We start from the raw sequence: 22,988 nt of genomic DNA on the forward strand, positions 1-22,988 counted from the left end.
GTTGATGATGTGTTATTCTGAGCCACGATCGAAAGACGCAGCCTCTGACTAATTGTTTGCTTCTCTTTTGAGATGTGACACATTCTGCCCCCAAAGAAGTTACACCACGGATCAAATATTAAGAACACTTCAAAATTCATCTCGAAATGGCTCCCCCAAATTATCCAGTACATTTAGTGCTCTAGGCAAAGCTCAGTTCAAATCAAGAAAATTTTACGTCCTGTTTCTCAGCAGCAACGGCGTTAGCTCTCTCATCCTTACACATCCAGGCTGAACCTGATAATGACTTAAGTTTCACCTTAGTAAGGCTACAGAATCAAACACCTGAAGCAATCAGGCCAATGGAGAGAGCACATGACTATTAATCATAAGACCCGAGTATCAGACTCGGAACTGCCCTACACTCAGCTTTGACAATTCATGTCTCTGACTGTCTCCATGCCTCAATATGTCAGTCAGTGAAACAGGAACTATATAATTTGCTATGAAAATCCATTACGTGAAGGGTACAGAGACCATGATATGTCTGAACACATACAGTCAAAAAATGTATGGCAGATTCTATGTGCTAGCAGAAAGCAAACGGCACAATAATTTGTAATATAAGTAAATGTCTGTAAATGAGAGATAGATCGATATTTCCTATCTCAGTATCAGAGATGTCAAAGTTACTTAAATAAGTACACTTGAGTGATTATGAAAAATTAGATATTTAATGGTATGTATTTGTCTCAGAGGATGATTCACATACTCTGTTTTGGCTGCTGGGAAACTCCTGCATCTATGTCTGAACATGCAGTTTCGCTGCTCCCCTAAGAACACTCCATCTTAAGAGCCGTACTGTTTGCCTCATTCCACCACGGGAGGTTTTTAACGCTGTCGAACATCTAACAGTGTACTGCTTAGCCCCCCAAGTTTCAGCAGGTCTTATCATAAAAATATCACCCACTAAATAAAGCTGAATGTGGGAAAAACATGCTCAATCCCAAAGGCAGGTGCTACTCCACCCATGACCATGATCATCACGAGAAAGGGAGCAGCCCCACTGACTCACTCACTCTTTGGCAGATACTCCGCATCACTTTCGTTCCCACTGGTTTCACCTGAAAAGAGAGAAAGAGTTTCTATTTGTCTTGTCCGACAGTAGGGAGTCCATGGGGATGAGAACAGTGTAAAAGTCTCCATGGGCCGGGAGCCCTGGAGTCAGGGGTAATGAGGACGCTGAGCCGTTCTCCAGACCACCTGGTTACAACAGGGTAGGGCAGTCACAAAAGAAAACAGCCGCTCACGACCAGAGGGGCAACTAATCTACTCTAGCTCCTTCCCACACCCCACCTCCCTCCTCAGCTCCAAGCTCATCCCTGATTCTAAGAAGTCTGGTTCAGAATAGATTCTATTGCTACATTCATGTCCTTGTCCTTATATTCCCAAACAAGATATCAAAGGTAGACACCAACCTGGCTAAATAAAAACCTCAACACAGAACTAACCATGAATTCAGAGTAAAAGGAACATGTGGGGCTCAGAGGGATAACCACACAAATTTACGGAGAAACATCTGAGCTACTTTATGGTGCTTCTAAGCTACTTCTAGGCCAAATTCAGCATTCCTTTACTCCGAATTCTTACAGTGCTCAGTCTGCTTTGAACTGCTCTTATTTTCCCCAGATTTTAAGTACCTTGGTTATAAGAAGCTATGCTTTTACAAGGGGGTATTTTGCACCACAGTGCTAGACACATGGCCAATTTACACACATACACATACACACACACTTATCAGAGCTTTCTGAACAAGTGAATGAAAAATTTCTAGATTAAGTCTGAAAAGTTAAAGCAAAATTTAAAAGTGCACAGCCAGGGAAAAATCTTTCTGTAACCTGCTTTCCTTTCCCTTTTCTTTCTTTCCAGACACTTCCAGAGGTTACTAAGGGGTGTGTGATGCTAAGCACACAAATAGGACTTTCTGTAGCAAGAAAAACAAGGCTAGGAGTCATAAATGAAAAATATATAAGCTTGATGATATAAAAATGGAAATTTCTCCCTAATAAAAATTACTAAATTCAAAACGTGAATGATAAACTGGGAAAATAACTGTAATACACATTGCAGACACAAGGATAAATTTCTTCATATTCAAATAGCTGTTACAAATGAATTAGAAAAATTATAGCACAACAGAAAAAGGAATAAAGGGTAGGAATAGGCAATCTATACAAAAAGATTTATAACTTTCTATAAGCATGACAACTGTCCAAATTTAAAATTAAAGAAATGTAAATTAAAATAATAAGTAAGCTACAATATTCAACCGTGCCATGGGAAAAAATAAAAAGCTTTAATAAAACACAGTATTAGTAAAGATTATGCGAAAAAGTCATTTTCAAATGCTTTCCGTAGAAATATAAGCAGTTATTATAATCTGTGGGGCAATTTGGCAGAAGTCATAAAAATTTTACATGTACATATTTTTTGGTTAAGTCCAATGCTAGGTACTGATTCTATAGCTGTATTCTTACCAATATACAAAGTTATATACAAAAAGATATATAATGCAGCATTGTTTGCAGGGCAAAAAAATATATATACACATAGAACTTCAATATCCATAGGTTAAATAAAGTGTGAAACAACCAAAATGTCTATTATGTGTTGATACTAAAAGAGCTCTGAAATATATTAATTAATTTTTTTTTATTTAAAGCAAGATATACAAAGTCTGAATGGTATAAAAAACTATTTGGGTAGGGGCGCCTGGGTGGCTCAGTCAGTTGAGTGTCCGACTTTGGCTCAGATCATGACCTCGCAGTTTGTGGGTTTGAGCCCCGCGCTGGGCTCTGTGCTGACAGCTTGGATCCAGGAGCCTGCTTCGGATTCTGTGACTCCCTCCCCCACGAGCACTCTCTCTTTCTCTCAAAATTAAATAAACATTTAAAAAATAAACAACACAATTGAATTATTCACTCCTCTTTAAAAAAAACTATTTGGGTAGAAAAACTATTTGCATGTGCATAAAATTTTCTGGGAGTAGTACGAGGTTTGGGAAACCTTGGGTTTTCATTTTTTTCTCATTCTACATTATTTTAATATTTGCTGTGCTCATTTAAATTTTATGATAAGGAATAAGAGAATGCTAAAAAATGTTGCTTCCTCATAAGACATGTAACAGAAAAAGTACCTATTTAAATACTGTGTACTGTATAGGTTTGGGGGGTTTGAATTTTTTTTTAAGTAGGCTCCATACCCAAACATGGGGCTTGAACTCACCACCCTGAGATCAAGAGTTGCATGCTCTACTGATTGAGCCTATCAAGCGCCCCCCCTTTTTTTTTTTTTACTAAAAAAAAACTTTTTTAGGGGCACCTGGGTGGCTCAGTTGGTTGAGTGTCCGACTTTCGATCTTGGCTTGGGTCATGATCAGGCGCTGTCAGTGCAGAACCTGCTTGGAATCCTCTCTCCCTCTATCTCTCTGCCCCTCCCCCACTCACATGCCTGTGCTCTCTCTCTCTGAAAATAAATAAATAAACTTAAAATATTTTTAAAAATTAATTTATTTATAGTAGGCTCCATGCTCAATGTGGGGCTTGAACTCATGGCCAATAGTCACATGCTCTTGTATACATTTCAGGTGTGCAATATAGCTATTTGACAAGTGCATACATTATGCTGTGCTCACTGCAAGTGTAGCTACCATCTTATAGGCTTTAAACTTCAAATTAACCACCATGATACAAAGCACACTGGAGCTATGACGTATTACTCAGCATGAAGGAACAAACACCGTGAGCTCCTGAGTCCTGTTTGTGTCCTTGGCATCAGGCACTTCTTAGGGGCCTATCAAGTGTCTGGAAAGAAAGAAATGAAAGGGGAAAGGAAGGAAGAGACCCTACAAAAGCTCATTTAGGTGGCTTTCCTCTATTCACATCTGTAGGTTTTGATGATCCGTGTTCCAAGAAACTGAATGATGGTTAAGGGGCTTGCTTACAAGCCAATAGGAAAATCTATTTAGAATCTATAGGGATCAAAAAAGAAATAGTTTGTCCGTTTTTTACACGTGACTTCAACACACAAAATTATAATGACAGAACTGAAGAAGGGCAATAAATCATTTTGTAACAACTGATAACTAAAAGTTAAGAAATGTTTAGGTTGGAACAGATTCAGTAAAACCTAGCATGTACTGACAGAGTAGGTAAATACAATTATCTGGTTCTACCAGTCATTGTTGATCTACAGACAAAAGCTTAAGGAGGAAAACAAAATCTGAAAATGTAACTGTGGAGCCAAGAGATCCTCAGGCATGAGACAACTTCCTCAGGCCCACAGGAGGAGTTGGTTACAGAGGCTGGGTAAATGCACATTTTGTTTGAGCCTTGCGAAGGAAAAACACACTTGTGGGGAAGAGTTACAATTTAGGGATTGTTGTAAGTTCGCAATTCATTCTGTCTGGTTTTTTTCAATAACGATACAGAGAAAAAAAGACTTGGCTTTTCAAAACTTATCTTAGAGCCAAATTTACTGAAATGTTCCTAATCCATAAGGCATAAGACATACAAATAAAGTAAGAGATCAGTAAGAACCTACTTAGTGCAGCATAAGCATCGAGAATGCAGCTGCCAGTAGACTGCTATTAATTTAGGAAAATGGTAATGTTTCATAAGAATTTGTCCTGGCCCCAGTGTATTGAAATCTTACATAATTTGCAATTTACAATTTATTTCCTTATCTAGAAACAGTTGACAATAATGTCTGCCACAAAGACATTTAGAAGATTAATTAGAAGACATTTAGAAGATTAATTTAGAAGATTAATGATAATGAGTCTAAAAGGGTCCAGAATAATAGCTGGCACCAGTTTTCATCTTCTGTACCTAGTTCTGAAATATACACATAAAAAGCCGTTGACAATATCCTTGTTGAGGATAAAAAAAAAAAAAAAAACACACGGAGAAATCATTAAACTGCTAAAAATCAAGATTTATGAGAAAAATGGCGAGTAACTGTTGGTGACAGAAAAGGGTAGGACTTCATGGTACCATGCTCCTTTCTGCAAACCGACACTTCCTCCACTGGCTCAGCTTCTTCTTCTGTAAAATAAGGACAGTCCCTGCGTCCTAGTGTTGTCATATGTTACACATGAGATAAAGTATGTAGAAAATCTATTACTTCATTCAGTAAGTGGTTCCTATTAGCAGCAATAACCAAAATGATTTCTTCTGCGGCAGAGAAGATTAGAACACGTTTTGATCACTGCTTTTGAAAATATGGAAACTTGTATCTAAAATGGTGACTAGTTGATTTTAGAGTAAGAAGAAAGAGGCTCAAATTGGAGCAGGGAGGATTTTATTTTCAGATAGTAATTGTTGGAATGCAGAACAGATTTTCAAGGGAAATTAAGAAATTTCTGTCTTTGGACGTCGGCAAAAATAGGAAACATTCTTCTCTGGTTATGACTTGGCTGTTGTTTCTCGCTTGACAAAAACTGCTAAATTCTGCATGTTCTTTGTCAGAAAACCAAGTTAAGAATCTTGCATGAGGCTAAGAAAATTCTCATAATTCACTATGGATGTTCAGAGTTTCTTAATTAAGACAATGTAAGGTTTAGGTCTCCTGGGTGGCTCGGTTGGTTAAATGTCCAACTGCAGCTCAGGTCATGATCTCACCACTCGTGAGTCCGAGCCCCGAGTCAGGCTCTGTGCTGACAGCTCAGAGCCTGGAGCCTGCTTGGGATTCTTTATCTCCCTCTCTCTCTGCCCTTTCCCTGCTCACTCTGTCTCTCTCAAAAATAAAAAAAAACATTAATTTTTTTTTAAAAAAAGACAATGTAGGTTTTATCTAGGCATCTGAAGGATGAAACTACTACTGAACTTAGTAGATGACTACCAGTTCTGTGCCACATACCTGTGGTCTCTATATACCTAATATTCTCGGTTCTACTGAGAGTCTAACTGAAACAGTCTATACTGAAAGAGACTACAAATCAGTCGGATTATAAAATAACGCAATCTGCCTATGAAAATTAGTCTCATTGGCAGGGATTTGAGGAAGAATAAGAAATAATCCCTTATCTTAAAGAAGTTATATTTAAGTGGGATAGAAAAGTAAACCCAGAATTATAATTTACATAAATGTTAAGTTATATGACTCTCCCCTCAAATGCTGGTAGCTCTGGACAGCTGCAACAATTCTTACCTTTTGAGGGAGGTACGTCTTTTCCAGTGTATGGGTGTAACTTTACCCTCTTTTTCCCTCTCTTAGACTCAAATACATCAGCAATTTTCAATACGAGCTGAAAAAAGACCAACAAAGCACAAGTTAAAACTAACACCAGACACTTGGGTGGCTCATTTGGTTAAACGTCCCAGTTTGGCTCAGGTCTTGATCTTTCAGTTTGTGAGTTCAAGCCCCACATCAGGCTCAGTGCAGACAGCACGGAGCCTGCCTCGAATCCTCTGCTTCCCTCTCTCTCTGCCCCTCCCATGCTCACGCACTCTCCCTCTCTCTCAAAAATAAATAAACATTAAAAAGTTTTTTTTAAATAATAAAAAATTTTATTTTTAAGTAATCTCTATGCCCAACGTGGGGCTTGAGCTTACAACCTCAAGATCAAGAGTCAATGCTCCACTGACGGAACCAGCCAGGTACCACCCTTTTTTTTTTTAAAGATTCAACACCAAGTTTTCATATTAATTTACTAATGATTTTCACTCAGAGAAAGATCCTTTTAAAAGTAAAAACCTTGACATTTTTTCAATTTTGAATCTACACTGATCTTTAGTAATATGATATGTTGTTCTAATAGAAAATCCACATAACATGGGTAGAGAAGGAGGAAAGGCTATCTTCTTTCCAGAAGGACCCAGCACAGGCTCTTAGAGAGATTCCTTGTCACTCCACATCACAACATGCAAGAAACCTGCCTATTGCACTCTGTTTTTTTAAAATTCATTGATTTATTTATTTTAATTGTTTAAATGCTTATTTATTATTGAGAGACAGAGAGAGACAGAGCATGAGCACAGGAGGGGCAGAGAGAGGCGGAGACATAGAATCTGAAGCAGGCTCCAGGCTCTGAGCTGTCAGCACAGAGCCCAATGCGGGGCTGAAACCCAGAAACTGTGAGATCATGATCGGAGCCAAAGTTGGACGCTTAACCAACTGAGCCACCCAGGTGTCCCATGCACTCTATTTGTTGACCAAGCCTTTCCTATCCCCCAGAGTAGGAAGCAGAATACTCCTTCCACTTGGAAGGTGGGGTAAGGCTCAGTTATTTCTGTTCCCAGGAATTCTTCACAAAAAGATAATCAAGCTGACAAAGTTTTTGTTAAAGCAAATACTCTCTTTGCTACTGGGAGCACTAATATTACAATTTATTTTAGAAATGTCATAAAAATAGGCTCTCAAATGTGCTTTAGGATGAAAACCAGGTTCCATTTAAAAAACATTACTCAGAATTTTTTTCTTTGCTGCTGGGAGGTGTGTGTGAAAGAGACAGATAGACACCGGCAAACACAGACACACATACACAGAGTAGGGTTCAAAAAGGAAAGATGGGGTTCCTGGGTGGCTCAGTCAGTTGAGTGTCTGACTCTTGATTTTGGCTCAGGTCATGATCCCAGGGCCTGGGATTGAGTTGGATTCTTTCTCTCCTTCTGCCCCTCTCCCCAACTTGTGCATGCGTGCTATCTCTCTCTCTCTAAAATAAAAAACTTTTTAAAAGGAGGAAATATGTGTCAACAATACTCAAGTAAAAAAATATTTCAGGGGCGCCTGGGTGGCTCAGTTGTTTGGGTGTCCAACTTCGGCTCAGGTCATGATCTCATGGTTTGTGAGTTCGAGCCCCGCATTGGGCTCTGTGCTGACAGCTCAGAGCCTGGAGCCTGCTTCGGATTCTGTGTCTCCCTCTCTCTCTGTTCCTCCCCCGCTTGCACTCTGTGTCTCTCTCTCTAAAAAATAAATAAAGATTAAAAAAAATTTTTTTAATTGTTTTAAAAAAGAGGAAAAAATCAAGCTGATGAACAGCAACTTTTTAAAAAAATTTTTATGTTTTTATTTATTTTTGAGAGACAGAACATGAGTGGGGGAAGGGCAGAGAGAGAGGGAGACAGAATCTGAAGCAGGTTCCAGGCTAGCACAGAGCCCAATGCAGGGCTTGAACTCACAAACCGTGAGGTCATGGACCTGAGTCGAAGTCAGACACTTAGCCTAAGACTGAGCCACCCAGGCACCCCAGTGAACAGCCACTTTTGAAAGGAGGAATTGGGAGGCCTGGCTGGCTCAGTCAGAGCATGCGGCTCTTTATCTTGGGGTTGTGAATTTGAGCCCCACATTGGGTGAAGAGATTGGTTAAATAAACAAACTTAAAAAAATAAAAAAGAGGAATTCATTAGTTTTCCATGTTTATTTCTCTTTCTTCTTAAAATTCCAAGCTTTTTCTTAATTATTAATCCTGATTTAATATATTTAATGCCTCAAATTACAACTGTTAGGAACATAAGAGCCAACAAAGTTTGAGAAGAATGTTCTTGTTTTCTCTTTTGTCCTTGTTTCTCCAGCAGTCCTGGCAATCCATAGGCAGTGAATCAGTCCAGCACAAGAAAAATAACATGTGAGAAACATGTGCTTCCAATATGCAGATTATTCCCACATTTTGGATGCGTTTGTTCTTTTAAAGATTTTTGTAGCTGCCATTCAAGTGAAAAATTACCAGTGTTCTTAAATATTATCATTGTAAAAAAACAAGAGAATCCAACATAAAAAGGTATTGTTAGGGGCTATAAGGAAAGACATATGAAAGTAAACATGTATTTTGGGGACATAATGAACAAAAATAGTATAATTATTAATGAGCATCTGAAAATTATACTCAAAAGTAGACTCAAATATTATAAAGGAAAGGAACTATCTGTTCTAAAACTATGAGATAAAGTAACGAAATTGAAATTTTGGTTATGAGTTAGGAAGAGTTACCTTGCGGTTGTAGGAAATGTTGTAGAATATTCTTCCTAAGGAATGGTAGAAACCATATTGCTATACACACTTGACGCGACAATATGAGACATTAGGAAATCTATTGTAGCAAACAATCCCACAAAGGCTTTCACAGGAGGGAAAGAGAGGAAGGGTGGGGAACAGGCATATGGACTAGATCAGTGATTTTCAAACTATGAAACCAGTTTCCTTTCCAGGGATAGCTCTGGTCATCAAAGGGGAAGTAAATGAAAACTGCTTTCCTGATGGAATGTTGTTGCTGAAGATACTGAGAAGTCAAAATCTGATTTGCAAGTAGAACATCCTAATAGGATTTAATCCAAGGAGGGTCGCAGTAGAAATGCTAACAGCTTGTTCCTGCCTGACTGTCAAGAGTAAGAGTTCATGGTCATATTTTCCCACCTCACTTCTCAAAAAGACCACTGGGGAAAAATTAGAAAAGGAAAGTTGGATAATATCACCCATAATCAGAAAGAGAATAAGCTTTGAGTACTTGGGGGATCCACATTACCTAAAATACTGAGGCACGAAATTAAAAGAACTGCAAATTTCCTTCAATCTCATTAAAATCTACAATCTATTATTCCCAAATATTTTGTTAATGTCATTCCAAGGACAATATCTTAAATGCAGTTCCTTCTGTGTTTGTATTCTCACCCCTGTGAACACATGCTCTGTTGTCTCCGGGCATGTGGGAGGCTGCTTTGTCGTGCCAGCCTGATATATCAGAGGACTACTGTAGAATGCCCAGCAACTCTTTAAACATCTGATTTTACATATTCTTCACCATACACAGGAGATTAAACAGCTGAGGATTTTTGGTTTCACTGACAGAGATCTGTTTAGTGCTTTTTTAAAACTGTGTGTCTTTAACTCTTCACATATTAAGGAGGGAGGGGCAGGAAATAGATCAGAAGAATTAAAGTATTGTGGAACAGAATATTTCCCAAGGAACCAATCAGCAGTTACTAAACCAAGAAACAGCTGTGACTTTTGTTTAATGTTAAAATCAGGTGCAAAAATTGTGTGCTAAATGGATACATATTGCTAATTCAGATGGGATTAAGGAAGACATTTAAATGATCTGCTCTTTTTTTTCATTTCTACATAGTTACCCTGAAAACATTCTGAATTACAGAAGAACCAAGTAACATAAACATTTAAAAATGTTGTCATGCAGTTTCTGAAGTGTCCCTCCTTAAAAAAAAATATATCTGTCTTAAGAAACACGTATCTATCTACAAATAATCCCAGTTTCTTCATTTTGGTTCTAATAGCTAATATTTGGTTCTAATAGTCAACATAATTTAGATTTATTGCCTTTTCCCCCTTGAGAGAGATATCAGTTATTTAATGTAATCGCTAATAATTTCTATTCCCAAGAGTCAAATTTCCTTTCTCTTCTCGCTGAATGGAAATTTTTGCCCCAAATTAAAGGTACATATTTTGTTATTACTGAAAATCTGTAAACTCAGGCACAAAACGGTTCCCTTCAGCAATTATATATATGAGTGAGAATAACCACACTGAAGCCAGCATCGTAGAATGTCCTCTTATAGGAGATTCTAGTGCTTCCTTGACACAGGCAGCTGATTTTAATGAGAGCTAAGATAAATGAAGTGAACCCTCCATCTAAAATCAATTTTCCAAATCCATAGAGAAACCCTGGCAAAAGCCACTCACACATTTTTCTTTCATGAGCAAAAACCTAAAATTTAAGGCCGCTTTCCAAATCTTCTCATCCCAATAGATCAGTTCTAACCTAGGATTCGTTCCAGTCTAAAGTTTATTTATTCTCATTTATGGAAATGAAGTAAGGGTCAAAGAATTAAAGTACTGGAGTCCCTACCCTTGGAAGATTTTTCCTTTTCCTGTTTGCAACTTCTCCAGCTCGGAAAAGCTTCCATTCCGTTAAAGTGACAGGCAAAGTGGTATCCTTTGTGAGCTTTGACCGTAAAAAAGCTTGGGAGGTCTTCAGTTCCATAGTCTTCCGGTGCAGGAACTGAGGTTTGGGAGGAAGCTAAAACAGGAGAAGATGTACCAGTAAGGGTAAGATCATCTAGGTAATGCCTATGTTCTCAAGGCCAAGTTATTTCAGAAAAAGATTTATCTTGTCTTTAAAGTCATCTCAATTGAGGATACCATAATTCCTTTTTTGACCATTTGTAAAGACATTCCTCAGGCTTCTAATCCCAAGTTCTACTACAAGGTAATCAAATTTCCAGAAAACAACCGCTCAGAGTCCTCATTAACTCAGGCAGCCTTTGCCTGCAGGGGTGACAAATGCCTTCAGGGATGAGACAGGTAATTTAGGCCACAGACTGTCGTGAGACTAAGGGGGAGCCGTGGTTAACTACAGTGGAACGAAAAGTTCATAGCTTGTTTAAAGGTGTTCATATTCTAATTTTTCTGAACTGCTAGTAAATGAACAAAAAAACTCCCCCGGAACCAAAGCACACAAAAAGCTGTGTGCTGCCCAAAACCCCCCAACAAAGAACAAAAAACCCACCACTACCAACAAAACCCATGTTTCAGAACCTCTTCATCTTGGCCCTAGTTAAACCATTTTAATCTTTTTGTGGAGATCATAAACAAGATTCTTATGTTTTCTTATATTAATTATATTTAATGTTTTCTTACACTAATTCCTTGGTCATACCTTTGGTGCTCTGAAAGCACTTTTAGGGGGCGGTAGTTTCCAGGCCGAAGGGGATCTCCACATGGGCAAAGGCTGTATTGGAATATCTTCATATGGATTTTCTTTGGAGGGATCTTAAAAAATAATGGGAAAAAAAGTTTAGAGAAACATAGTTAAATGGAAACAAAGTGACTACAGCTAGGAAAAGAAATAAAGAACTGACTGAATATGTTTAGCTTCGTATTCTATATTGCTATAGGGATGTAGGTCTCAAAATCAATGGCACTTCAAGTTTATAGACCACTCAGGCATCTAACCGAGCTAAAAGCATTCTCAAAATACTATACCTAAACATCTACTTCTGAACTGAGCAGTCCACTAAACTAACTGTAAAAACCATTCAAGAACAAAAGAATTTATATGACTAAAGTTACCGTATTAAAAAGAATATCTAGGGGCACCTGGGTAGCTTGGTTGGTTGAGTGTCTGACTCTTGATTTCAGCTCAGGTCATGATCCCAGGATCGTGGGGTTGAGCCCTGTGTCGGGCTTTGCACTGGGCGTGAGGACTGCTTAAGATTCTTTCTCTCTCTCTCTCTCCCCACTGCCCTGGCCCTCTCCCCAGCAAGATATGCTTGGTTATAAAACAAAATACCATCCTATAGTTAAGATCTTGCTCCACCACCAAATACATACTCATTAAATTTAATTGCAAAGTTTGTGGACACATACATATGATATCCTCATAGATATTGTCCTCAGACTGTGTATAATAAAGTGCTGAGCCAGAATTTCTCCCAAGTTCTTCATGAATCTTCTGTGAGTTCCGATTTCGAAAGTGCTGAATATCCTCAAATTCAAAGGATTTCCTTAAGAAAGGAGATATGTTTTAAAGTTATATGTTTTAAAACTCTAGTATTCTTTAAATTGGTATGATAGTGAGACATCTATAAGTAAAGGACTTGCGTGCAAAATTACAAAGGTGCTTTATACTTGAGATACTTGAGAATAATAAACTAGACTGGTACCCTATAGGCATGCACCATGAGAAAATTGGAGGCTTTTGGCTAATTACATTCGTGTTCTTTATCGTGTACCTTTATTAAGTTAACCCACTAGTGAAAAGTGAAGCCAAAGCCAGCATGCCCTAAATGAAGCAGAAGAATGTACTTACGCCCCTACACATTCTTAAAAATATAAAACTCAAGTCTTTCTGATGCTCTTGGGTCCGTACACTGTCTTACATATTACCTATACTTCTATTTCCTTTTGTAGGTACTTTCCCCTCGGGTTAATCAACATCTGGAGAATCAACCTAGGCCTCTAACCCATGCAGGGAAGTAGTTCCGTAAGGACAATGCTTAGAAATCATCACCTAGCAAATAAAAACATACCTTTTAGATCTCCCTCTGATTTGTCTGCCATATTTCTTTGGTTCGGGTTCCTGAGAAGAGGCCAAAGGAGACTCTGCACAAGAATTATTTTCACAGTATTTTCTGTCACAGTTTCTTTCTTTACATGGCACAACACCAGACTCAGATAAATATCTGAACGTCCTACGAGGTTTGGGCAAAGGATTTATAGAAGGTCCACATTCCTGTCCCTCGGGTTCAGAGTAAATATTTTCTAAGCTCTTGGTTATTCCATATGAACTATCCGGAACTTGGAAATTCAGTTCTTTTTCTGAAGAGTCACAATGTTCTAAAGCCAAATTGAAGACTTTATCTGGGGGAAGTGCCTCTATTTTCTTCCACAGTATCTGTGAGGTATAGAAATTTCCTGGAGGTAAGGAAGTCTCTGCATCCAAAACGTCTTTCCAGCTTTCAATCTGTTTGACCTGAGAACATACCCAACTGGATTCTGATTCATTTCTAAATGGGTGTGTACGATCATCTTCATGTTTCTCACTTTCACCCTCAGTTTGGTCCTGGCTTTTGGCATCTGCATTGATACCTAGACCGACATTTTGAGAGCTGGTTGCATCCAACTTTTTGCTCTTTCCCTCAGCAACAGGATTTTTCTCAAGAATCTCTTGATGACAGTTATTATACCTCACTCCAAAGTCCTTTGGATGCCACCTTTCTGGGTTAGATATACCATTCGTTCTTCCTTCCCACTGAGAAATTTTTTCTTTGATATTTTTGCAGTGGCTTCTTGACAGGGTCTGAAGAGCAGAACGAGAAAAACCGGCATCCATGTTCCCAGTTGGGTGCATGACAAAGTGTGAATTCTACTGAGGTTCCATCATAAGTAACCGTGAAATACTGTATTCTTTATCCTGTCAGTTAGAATCCAAGCAATTCTAGTATTTTCCTTTCATGTTTAACTTGGAAGTCTCTTCTTAAAAAGAAGGATTTTGATCACTGGTCCTTGTGGAAAATGGCTACAACTTTATCTTGAATGTTCCTATTAAAATGAGACAAGAATATGTTAACACAGTTTTAGAATTTCCTAATTTATTTTTTATTTTTTTTAATGTTTATTTATTTTATTTATTTTTTGAGAGAGACAGCGAGCAAGCAGGGAAGGGGCAGAGAGAGAGGGAGAAACAGAATCCAAAGCAGGCTCCAGGCTCTGAGCTGCCAGCACAGAGCCCAATGCGGGGCTCGAACTCACAGACCGTGAGATCATGACCTGAGCTGTAGTCAGCTGCCCAACCGACTGAGCCACCCAGGTGCCCTTAGAATTTCCTAATTTAAAAACTCCTAAAACACTGCCTCTATCTATCCCTAAATAATTCATTTACATTGCACATGCAAAAATGTGCCTGTCATCCATTAAGTAATTCAACTCCATAAAGGCATTCCTAAGATGGTGATATAATACAGAGAAAATATTAACTTGTGATATTTCTCAAATTATCAGCTTTAATGTTCTGCCTTATTTAATTTCCTAAAGTTAGGTAGACTGAGGTTTTATAAGAGATTACACGTAGTACTATACAATGTTACTCTGTAAAATCTATTCTTTTTTTTTCATTTTTTTGACATTTTATTTATTTTTGAGAGGTGGAGAGAGACAGAGCGCAAGCAGGGGAGGGGCAGAGAGAGAGGGAGACACAGAATCCGAAGCAGGCTCCAGGTTCTGAGCTGTCAGCACAGAACCCGACGTGGGGTTTGAACTCGTGAACCACGAGATCATGACCTGAGCTGAAGTCTGATGCTCAACCAACTGAGCCATCCAGGCGCCCCTAAAATCAATTCTTTATGGGACCTTCTCTTAAGGAAACAAAGACCAGCAGAGTATTAAAAAAAGTGTACACACACTGAAATACATCTCGAATAACTAAAAGGTTTATGTATGCATCCAGAGGAAGAGCCGGTTAGTCTGGAAGCACGTGAATACCTGATTTCCTCCCCTTGTCCTATGTTGGGGACAACACTAGCCCTCGTTTCACATCCTCTTATGTCAGCTTTACTATTAGCAGCACAGGGCTCTGTCTGCACAGTGCTAAAGACCATCCAATGTGCCATTAACTATTAGTTGCTTTAAAATATAATAACCTATTTCGTCACTGACTGAACTTTCCACATCTCTGCCACCACACCCTTGGCCCAAATTGGCAAAAATACTTACAGCCACTGACACACTCCTTCCTTTCACATACAGGCTTCACTCATTTAGGCTCATAAATGTTTCCTCAAATGTACAATGTGGCAAAGAACTTTTCTTATCAAGTGAGCAAAGACCTGATCTCAAGTCACACTATACTGGTTATAAATAGTAACTGATTCAAAACTTCCTGAGGCAGGGGTCATCCTTCCTTGAGCTTTGTCTGTGGGGCCTTGATTAACAGGCAGGAAAATATCTTGGCCCAGTTCTGTCAGTGCAGCTGACAGTTCACACACACAATTTCTTCCAGGCAGGGCAGCTGCTCATCAGGACTTCTATCAACTTCCATTTAAACCATTCCTACAAGTTTCTAGGAAAACCAGCTTTGCCAGCAAATAACCTTTGATGAGGATCCAATGCAGAAGAATTCTACATAACCTTAAGAAATTGAACTAATGTGAGTGGGAAGAAAAAAACTCCAAAACCCTGAAATACCAAAGCTGTTGCTGCAGAACTCTCTCTCTCTCTCTCTCTCTCTTTTTTTTTTTTTTTTCTGCTGCCACCACAGCTCCCAGCCCCTGCTGTGTGTGACCCGCCCGCACCATCTGGCACCCAGGCCCAGAACTCTCAGTAAAAGACTAACGCATATGATTTGAAGGTCCAGTCAGTTACTGCTCATTGCTAAAACTGAAAATCCTTTTGTTGCTTCTGATGTTTACAGAGGATTCCTAAGGGTTTTAGGGTGTCCTTGAGTCTTGGGTTTTCTTCACTATAGACAAGATGGGAGTACAGTTGATCCTTGACGGAGGTCGAGATGAGCTTCCGCAGAGTTGAAAATCTGCGTCTAACTTTTGACTCCCCCCCAAAAGCAGCCTCCAGTTGGCAGGAAGCCTTAATGATAACATAAACAGCTGATTAATACATATTTTGTATGTTCTATGTATTGTATACTGTATTCTTACAATAAACAGAGAGAGAAGAAAATTCTAAGAAAATTTAAGGAAGAAAAATATACTTACAGTACTGTACTGTATTTATAGAAAAATATCCACCTATAAGTGAATTATAACACACACAATTCAAACCTGTGTCGTTCAAGGGTCAACAGTATTTTTCTCTCTCCTAGGAGCCCAGTAGAGGTTGTCAGCAATCCTTGTTAACGTTTTCTTTACTTTTCCTTTGTTAATACGTGAATGTATGTAACGCAGGAATGTATGTAATGTATGAAGGGGTCAAACTGGGAAGAAAGATGAAATCTGCTAAAGCTAACAAAAAAAAATTTTTTTAGGGCTAAAGAAATTTTTAACTTGAAAATTGCTAGCAACAAATGCTGACTTTATGAGATTCACACACAAATATGAATGATGTGCACTGATAGTGTTTCAGTGGCAATGGAGTAGCGGAGCAACATGGGGCACTCCTAACATAAGCAGGAATTATAAATATTTTTAAACGTTTATTATTTATTTTTGAGAGACAGACAGACACAGCATGAGCAGGGGAGGGGCAGAGAGAGAGGGAGACACAGAATCCGAAACAGGCTCCAGGCTCTGAGCTGTCAGCACAGAGCCCAACGTGGGGCTTGAACCCACAAACCCTGAGATCACGACCTGAGCTGAAGTCAGATGCTTAACCAACTGAGCCACCCAGGCGCCCCGGGAGGAATTATAAAGAGAAATGCTACTCGCTCCTAAATGTATGTATTAATACACTGTAGCTTTCAAAAAGTGGACAAACTATTTCAAAAACAAAAACGTTTTAATGCATTCTAGATGGCTGCCTATACAGATAGTATAGAGAATCTGTCTTTATACCTGATTTCATAGTTCCAAGTTTTGACAGATCAAACTCTTTATAATGTGGCTTCCCTGTTCTTATATATAAGCTATATACACGTTCTGTTTTTGTCCCATCCAAAAAATAAGAATCGCTCACTAAGCCAAGAATTGCCTCAGCTGTTTTCCTATAGGCATCTCATGTCTGACTTTAACCTAATTAAATTCGGAGCCACCTTGCACCTCAGCACCTCCTTCATGTGGCTCCGTGTGATCCTTTATACCCCACACCCACCTCCCCAGTTTCTTGCGTTGACTTCCACTATCACGGACACTCTAAGCCCTGAATGGGGGCCCAGTTTTCAAGTCCTAGATCTCTCCACAGTCTCATCTTCAGAAAACTCCCTAAAGCCAACTCACACATTTGTCCCTAGAGATTTCTTTCTCAAGTTTGCTTGAAGAGATCTAACAAAAACACAGACTGAGAGAATATGACAGCTTCAACAATTCTTCAAAATTTTTTTTTCTCTTCATACCATGAAATGAGTCAGATGAGTCAGCCTTCTCTATCCATTAAAGATTACTGAAGTCGGGGAGGAGTCACAAAAAGAGGGGGTAGAGCGCTCAATAACCACAATGGTCATCTCAACTGAATAAACAGTTCCTTGAGTGAGCAGAAGTACAAATATGAAAAATCAGGCACGATTTAAAAGTTCAAAATAAAACAGCATGCTTGAAATAAAGGATACGAATCAAACTCTTTTTTCTCTTTTTTGTTCCCAAAGAGGTGGTCCTTAATAATGCCTCCTTGTTTTTATTTTTTTTTTCTTTTCTGAATATTTACTTCACCCAAGAAACACATCAACTGTAGTTTATCATTTTAAAATGTAATGTATACTATAACTTATCATATATAAGATTCTGATTCTAGCATATTAAAAGAAACCCATTTGAATCCATTTGGGTAAGTGAAATACTCTTTGGGAAAGAGAATACTGACGCTCTATTTTACTAACTCAAGTCTTATATGGGAGAGTGTCTCGCTCTAAATCCTGTAAAATATTTTATTTGATCAAATATAAGTATCTGACAAAATAGGAAGAATATGGAACATTCTAACAGTTGGTTTAAAAGTTGATGAAAGGATATGCCTTTACTTATTTATTTTAATGTTTATTTATTTTAGGGGAGAGAGAGTGTGAGTGTGGATGCACACAAGTGGGAAAGAGGCAAAGGGACAGGGAGAGAGAGAATCCTAAGCAGGCTCCATGCTCCATGGGGCTCAATCTCATGACAGTGAGATCATGCCCTGAGCAGAAATCAAGAGTCAGACATTTAATCAACTGAGCCACCCAGGTGTCCCATAAACTGATGAAAGGGTATGCTTTTAAATGATTAATATTTTTTATGTGAATTTTACCTCAATTAGAAAGAAAACTGATGAAAAGGACCAGGAAGACTCTTACTTCTGGCCACGACGGAGTAACTGAACTAGACTCACCTTCCCAACATAAAGGATTATAAAATAAGACTTATATATTAAATAAATGCTTTCACATATTGGATAACAGACAACACAGGGCTATGATGTTTGAAAGAAGAAAAACAAATGAAGCAGGCACTATGTTGGCCCAGTTTTCACCCTGGAGGTTCTTTCCAGAAAACAGCACAGAATATGAAAGCCTTGCTGAGTTACAGATAAAGAGATCAGAGTTTGAAGGGGCTAGAGAAGACAGAATTTTCAGGGCAGAGTATCAGAAAGGAGGAAGCAACACAGAAAAAGCTCCAGAAATCTGCATAGGATCCTCTTGAGTCTTGGTTTGAAAACTAAGTTGCCAATGCACAGGGTTGAACAGTACACAAGGCTGGAAATAAATTACTGGCAAAGGAACAACTACAGGGGACCTGCAAGATGACTAATATCCAGAGTTCACAAAGGTCTGGGAAATGTTCAACTTCCAATGATCTACAGAGGAGCAGACTTGTCCAACATCCAGGGAATTCAGTAGATACGTTAGGAGGTCATGGCTTGTCAGTAGGACTAAACTAGCCCTACAGTTTACTGTACTTTAGAGATACTATGCTCTTTATGCTACTTTAGAGCTACCCTAACAAAGTTTTTAAAAGCCCTAAGGGGCGCCTGGGTGGCGCAGTCGGTTAAGCGTCCGACTTCAGCCAGGTCACGATCTCGCGGTCCGGGAGTTCGAGCCCCGCGTCAGGCTCTGGGCTGATGGCTCAGAGCCTGGAGCCTGTTTCCGATTCTGTGTCTCCCTCTCTCTCTGCCCCTCCCCCGTTCATGCTTTGTCTCTCTCTGTCCCAAAAATAAATAAACGTTGAAAAAAAAAAATAAAAAAAAATAAAAGCCCTAAAAGGATCAAGTTGATTCATAAGTGAAGTACCCCCCCAAATTAAACTCAGTAATTTTTATATGAAGACATCAAAATGTAGACACTCGGCAATGTAACATTCACAATGTGCAGCATCTGTTCAAAATTACAAAACAGGTAAAGAAGCCTAAAGGTGGGAAAAATCAAGAGAAAAATCAGTCAATAGAAACAGAAACAAAAATGACAGATACAGAGTGGCCAAAGACTTCTGATCCAATATTTTAAATACATTCATAAACTTACAAGAAAACACGAACATAATCAGTAGAGAAATGAAGATGTAAAAAAAGAAAGCAAACAGAACCTCTGGAACTTAAAAATACCCTATCTGAAATGAAAAAGTCACTGGATGGGTGGAACCGCTATTTTAGATACTGAAGAAGAAATGATCAACGAAGTGAAATAAGGAGTGAAAGAAAATGTCAAACACAAAAACTGAAGCAAACCTAGTGCTAACACAAAAACAAAAACCAGATACTCCCTGAAACAATATCAAGCAGTTCACCTTACATAAAGTGGGAATCCCAGGGTGAAGGTGGTAGGAAGGCAGAGAACAAATATTTCAAAAAATAATAGCTGAAGTCTTTCTAAACTTGATGAAAACTTTAAACCTATAAATCCAAGAGGCTCAACAAATCTCAAACAGGATAAACACAAAGAAGGCCTCATCAAGGCAAACCATAATCAAGCTGCTGAAAATCAGCAATAAAGAGAAAATTCTTAAATGGCCAGAGGAGAAAAAAATACACATTACATTCAGAAATAAAGAGGTAAGCAGGAAACAATGGAAAATATTTAAAGTGTTGGCAGGGCAGGTGGACAGGCTTGGGAATCTAGAATTCTAGACATATCCTTCAAAATTAGGGTTGAAATAAAGGCATTTTCAGTTGAAAAAGGTTAGGAGAATTTGTCAGCAGCAGACTTGCACTCAGGGTGACTGACACAATTTGTGAGTCTCAGTGCAAACTGAAAACGTGGGGCCCCTTGTTCAAATGCAGGGAAAGGGCTTTAAAGGTAGATATGAAGCTTTTTTCCTTTCTTCTGTAGGCTTTGGATTTGTCATAGTGTTCTTTATTTACTATCTAACGTGTTAAGTAAAAAAATTAAAAATTTAAGTTATTTGCATGAATTTATCATTCATCTATATGTTGTACAATCCCTTATTTATTTGTTCATTTGTTTATTCATTTTTTTTTAAGTAGGTTTCACACTTAGCATGGAGCCCAAAATGGGGCTTGAACTCACAACCCTGAGATCAAGACCTGAGCTGAAACTAAGAGTCAGACGCTTAACTGACTGAGCCACCCAGGCACTGCTGTGCAATGTCATTTTAAATGCAAATATCAGCGTATTTAACTTATACGCAGAATCACTGAAAATAAAAAATTCCTATTTTTGGCTTGTCCTAAAGGGTGCCTAAAGCTGGATGGAAGAGACAAACACAGTCAGATTCAGAAGATTTGAAGGAGAAAGAGAGGGTTCCCTCAGGCATGGAACCAACCAAGAGAGTGTTGTGAGGTCTAGGGATACTTGTGGAACAAGTGCAGATGCTCACATGAACCTGGGAGCCCAGCACTGTGATGTGGGGCATGCACATGCTTGTTTGGGCCTAATGGCTGCTAGAATCTCCCTCTTGCCAGCCACCAAACCAATATGCCACACTCTGGCTGAGGCAGGGTCTGGGAAAGTATAGCCAGGTGTCTCCACATCCCACAGGTCTGCCTCCCCAACTCATGATAGACAGGTAGCCCCCAAGGATCTATAAAACTCTGCCCAGAGCACACCTGAGATCTGGATCACGATGGGCAATAGGCTTGCTTCCATAAAACCAAAGCCTCCAGTTGGCTGCTCATCAGATATACCATGGTGCTGCCAGTCATGAGCAGGATACCCATTGTCATGCTGTGTTTCAAGACACCAAGAGGTATACATGCCCAGCCTCATCCCTCACACACAAGGCTTCTGCCAAGAGCAGAGAGTGACAGTGGTCACAGGGTATAGGTAAGGAAGGGCCATGCAGGGCTAGCTGGAGAGAGGGCAGCTGGGAACCCATCCTCAGGAAGTGGCAGGAGGCAGGACCCTGTGTGAATTGAAGCTCCAACTCCCAGTGCACCCTACATTATGCAATCAGACTTCACCAACAGAACACAAATTTGAGGGTGCCTGGCTGGTTCCGTTGGTAGAGCATGCAACTTTGGATCTCAGGGTTGTGAGTTTGAGTCCCACATTGGGTGTAGAGATTACTTAAAAAAAAAAAAACAAAAAACCACTCTACAAATACAAAGAATAAGTTACCAGAATTTCAAAATGGCTACTACAGAGCATAAAACCTCACAGGGCCCTTTTGAATGCAGGACCCTGTACAGCTATATTGATTGTCTGCCTATGAAGCTGGCCCTTGTTTACACGATAAGAAATGTTAAAAAAAAGTTACTCAAATTGAAGAAAAATGATACCAGATGGAAATCTGGATATAAACAAAGGAATGATGAGAACCAAAAATGGTACACATGCATAAATAAAAAAGACATATTTTTCTCATTAATCTCTTTAAAAGATGATTGTTTAAAGTATTGTGGAATACACAATAATAATGTATAATGTACTGTGGAATTTGTAATAATGTGGGAGTAAAATTTAAGACAAAAGCACAAAGGAGGGAAAGAGAAATGGAAATATAGTACCATAAATTTCTTACTTTATATATGAAGTAGTACATTAGTTGAAGGGGATGGATTAAAGTTGTATGTTGTGAACTCTAAAGAAATCACTAAAAGAATGGGATTCTAAAAAATACTCAATGAATAAAAAGATGGGGCTGGGGGAGAGGAAGAGAACCACCACCACAACAACCAAAAAACCATGTGAAACAAACAGAAAATGAACAGCAAAATTGTACAGTTAAAAATCTGACCACACCAATAATTATGTTAAATGTAAATGAGGTAAATTCTAAATAAAAGGCAAAGATGATCATACTTGATAAAGAAGCAGGCCTAACTCTGCACTTTTATAAAAAATTACACTTTGGGGGCACCTGGCTGGCTCACTCAGTGGGGCACGTAGGTTTGAGCCTCACATTGGCTTTAGAGATCACTTAAAAATAAAATCTTAAAAAAAAAAAACACTGCACTTTGAATTTAAAGACATAGATATGTCAAAATAGATTCAAACGCTGAAGTAAATATTATAAGAATACTAGATTAACTGTATTATTATCAGACAAAGCAGAATTCTGGGCAAGAAATATTAGCAGAGACAAAGAGAGAAAGATATGTCATGGGGTAGTTAGGTGGCTAAGTCGGTTAAGCATGTGACTCCGGGCTTTGGCTCAGGTCATGATTTCATGGTTCTGCAAGTTCGAACCCCATGTCAGGCTCCAAGCTGACAGGGTAAAGCCTGCTTGGGATTCTCTCTCTCTCCCTCTCTCTCTGCCCCTCCCAAATGCACATGCTCTCTCTCAAAATGCATACAGACATAAATAAATCTTTAAAAAAAATTAAAAAAAGAAAAAAAAGACATTTCAAACAAAAATGGAGTCAATTCATCAAGAAGATAGAACAATCCTAAATGTTCATGTACCAAATAACAGAGTTTCAAAATGTAAGAAACAAAAAAATGTTAGAACCAAAAAGACAAATGGACCAAT

At 38.8% G+C, this 22,988-nt stretch overlaps 1 protein-coding gene across 5 annotated transcripts in view; it reads right to left on the reverse strand.

Moving 5' to 3' along the window:
- DENND2C (DENN domain containing 2C) overlaps positions 1–22,988 on the reverse strand; it is a 91,111-nt gene that overhangs the window by 26,760 nt on the left and 41,363 nt on the right. For 4 of the 5 annotated variants that reach the window (XM_045478733.1, XM_045478730.1, XM_045478732.1 and 1 more), the window contains exons 2-7: positions 13,020–14,031; positions 12,358–12,494; positions 11,648–11,760; positions 10,838–11,008; positions 6,190–6,286; positions 1,059–1,103 (exon numbers count right to left, since the gene is read on the reverse strand). In XM_045478733.1, the coding sequence (XP_045334689.1) occupies positions 1,059–1,103; positions 6,190–6,286; positions 10,838–11,008; positions 11,648–11,760; positions 12,358–12,494; positions 13,020–13,840 (1,384 nt within the window). In that variant the 5' untranslated portion in view covers positions 13,841–14,031. Of the gene's footprint in view, positions 1–1,058; positions 1,104–6,189; positions 6,287–10,837; positions 11,009–11,647; positions 11,761–12,357; positions 12,495–13,019; positions 14,032–17,488; positions 17,617–22,988 lie in introns of all 5 variants that reach the window. The other variant, XM_045478731.1, reaches the window with a different exon arrangement.

This window comes from Leopardus geoffroyi, chromosome C1, assembly GCF_018350155.1.
Source record: "Leopardus geoffroyi isolate Oge1 chromosome C1, O.geoffroyi_Oge1_pat1.0, whole genome shotgun sequence".
In the NCBI taxonomy this organism is placed as follows: Eukaryota; Metazoa; Chordata; class Mammalia; order Carnivora; family Felidae; genus Leopardus; species Leopardus geoffroyi.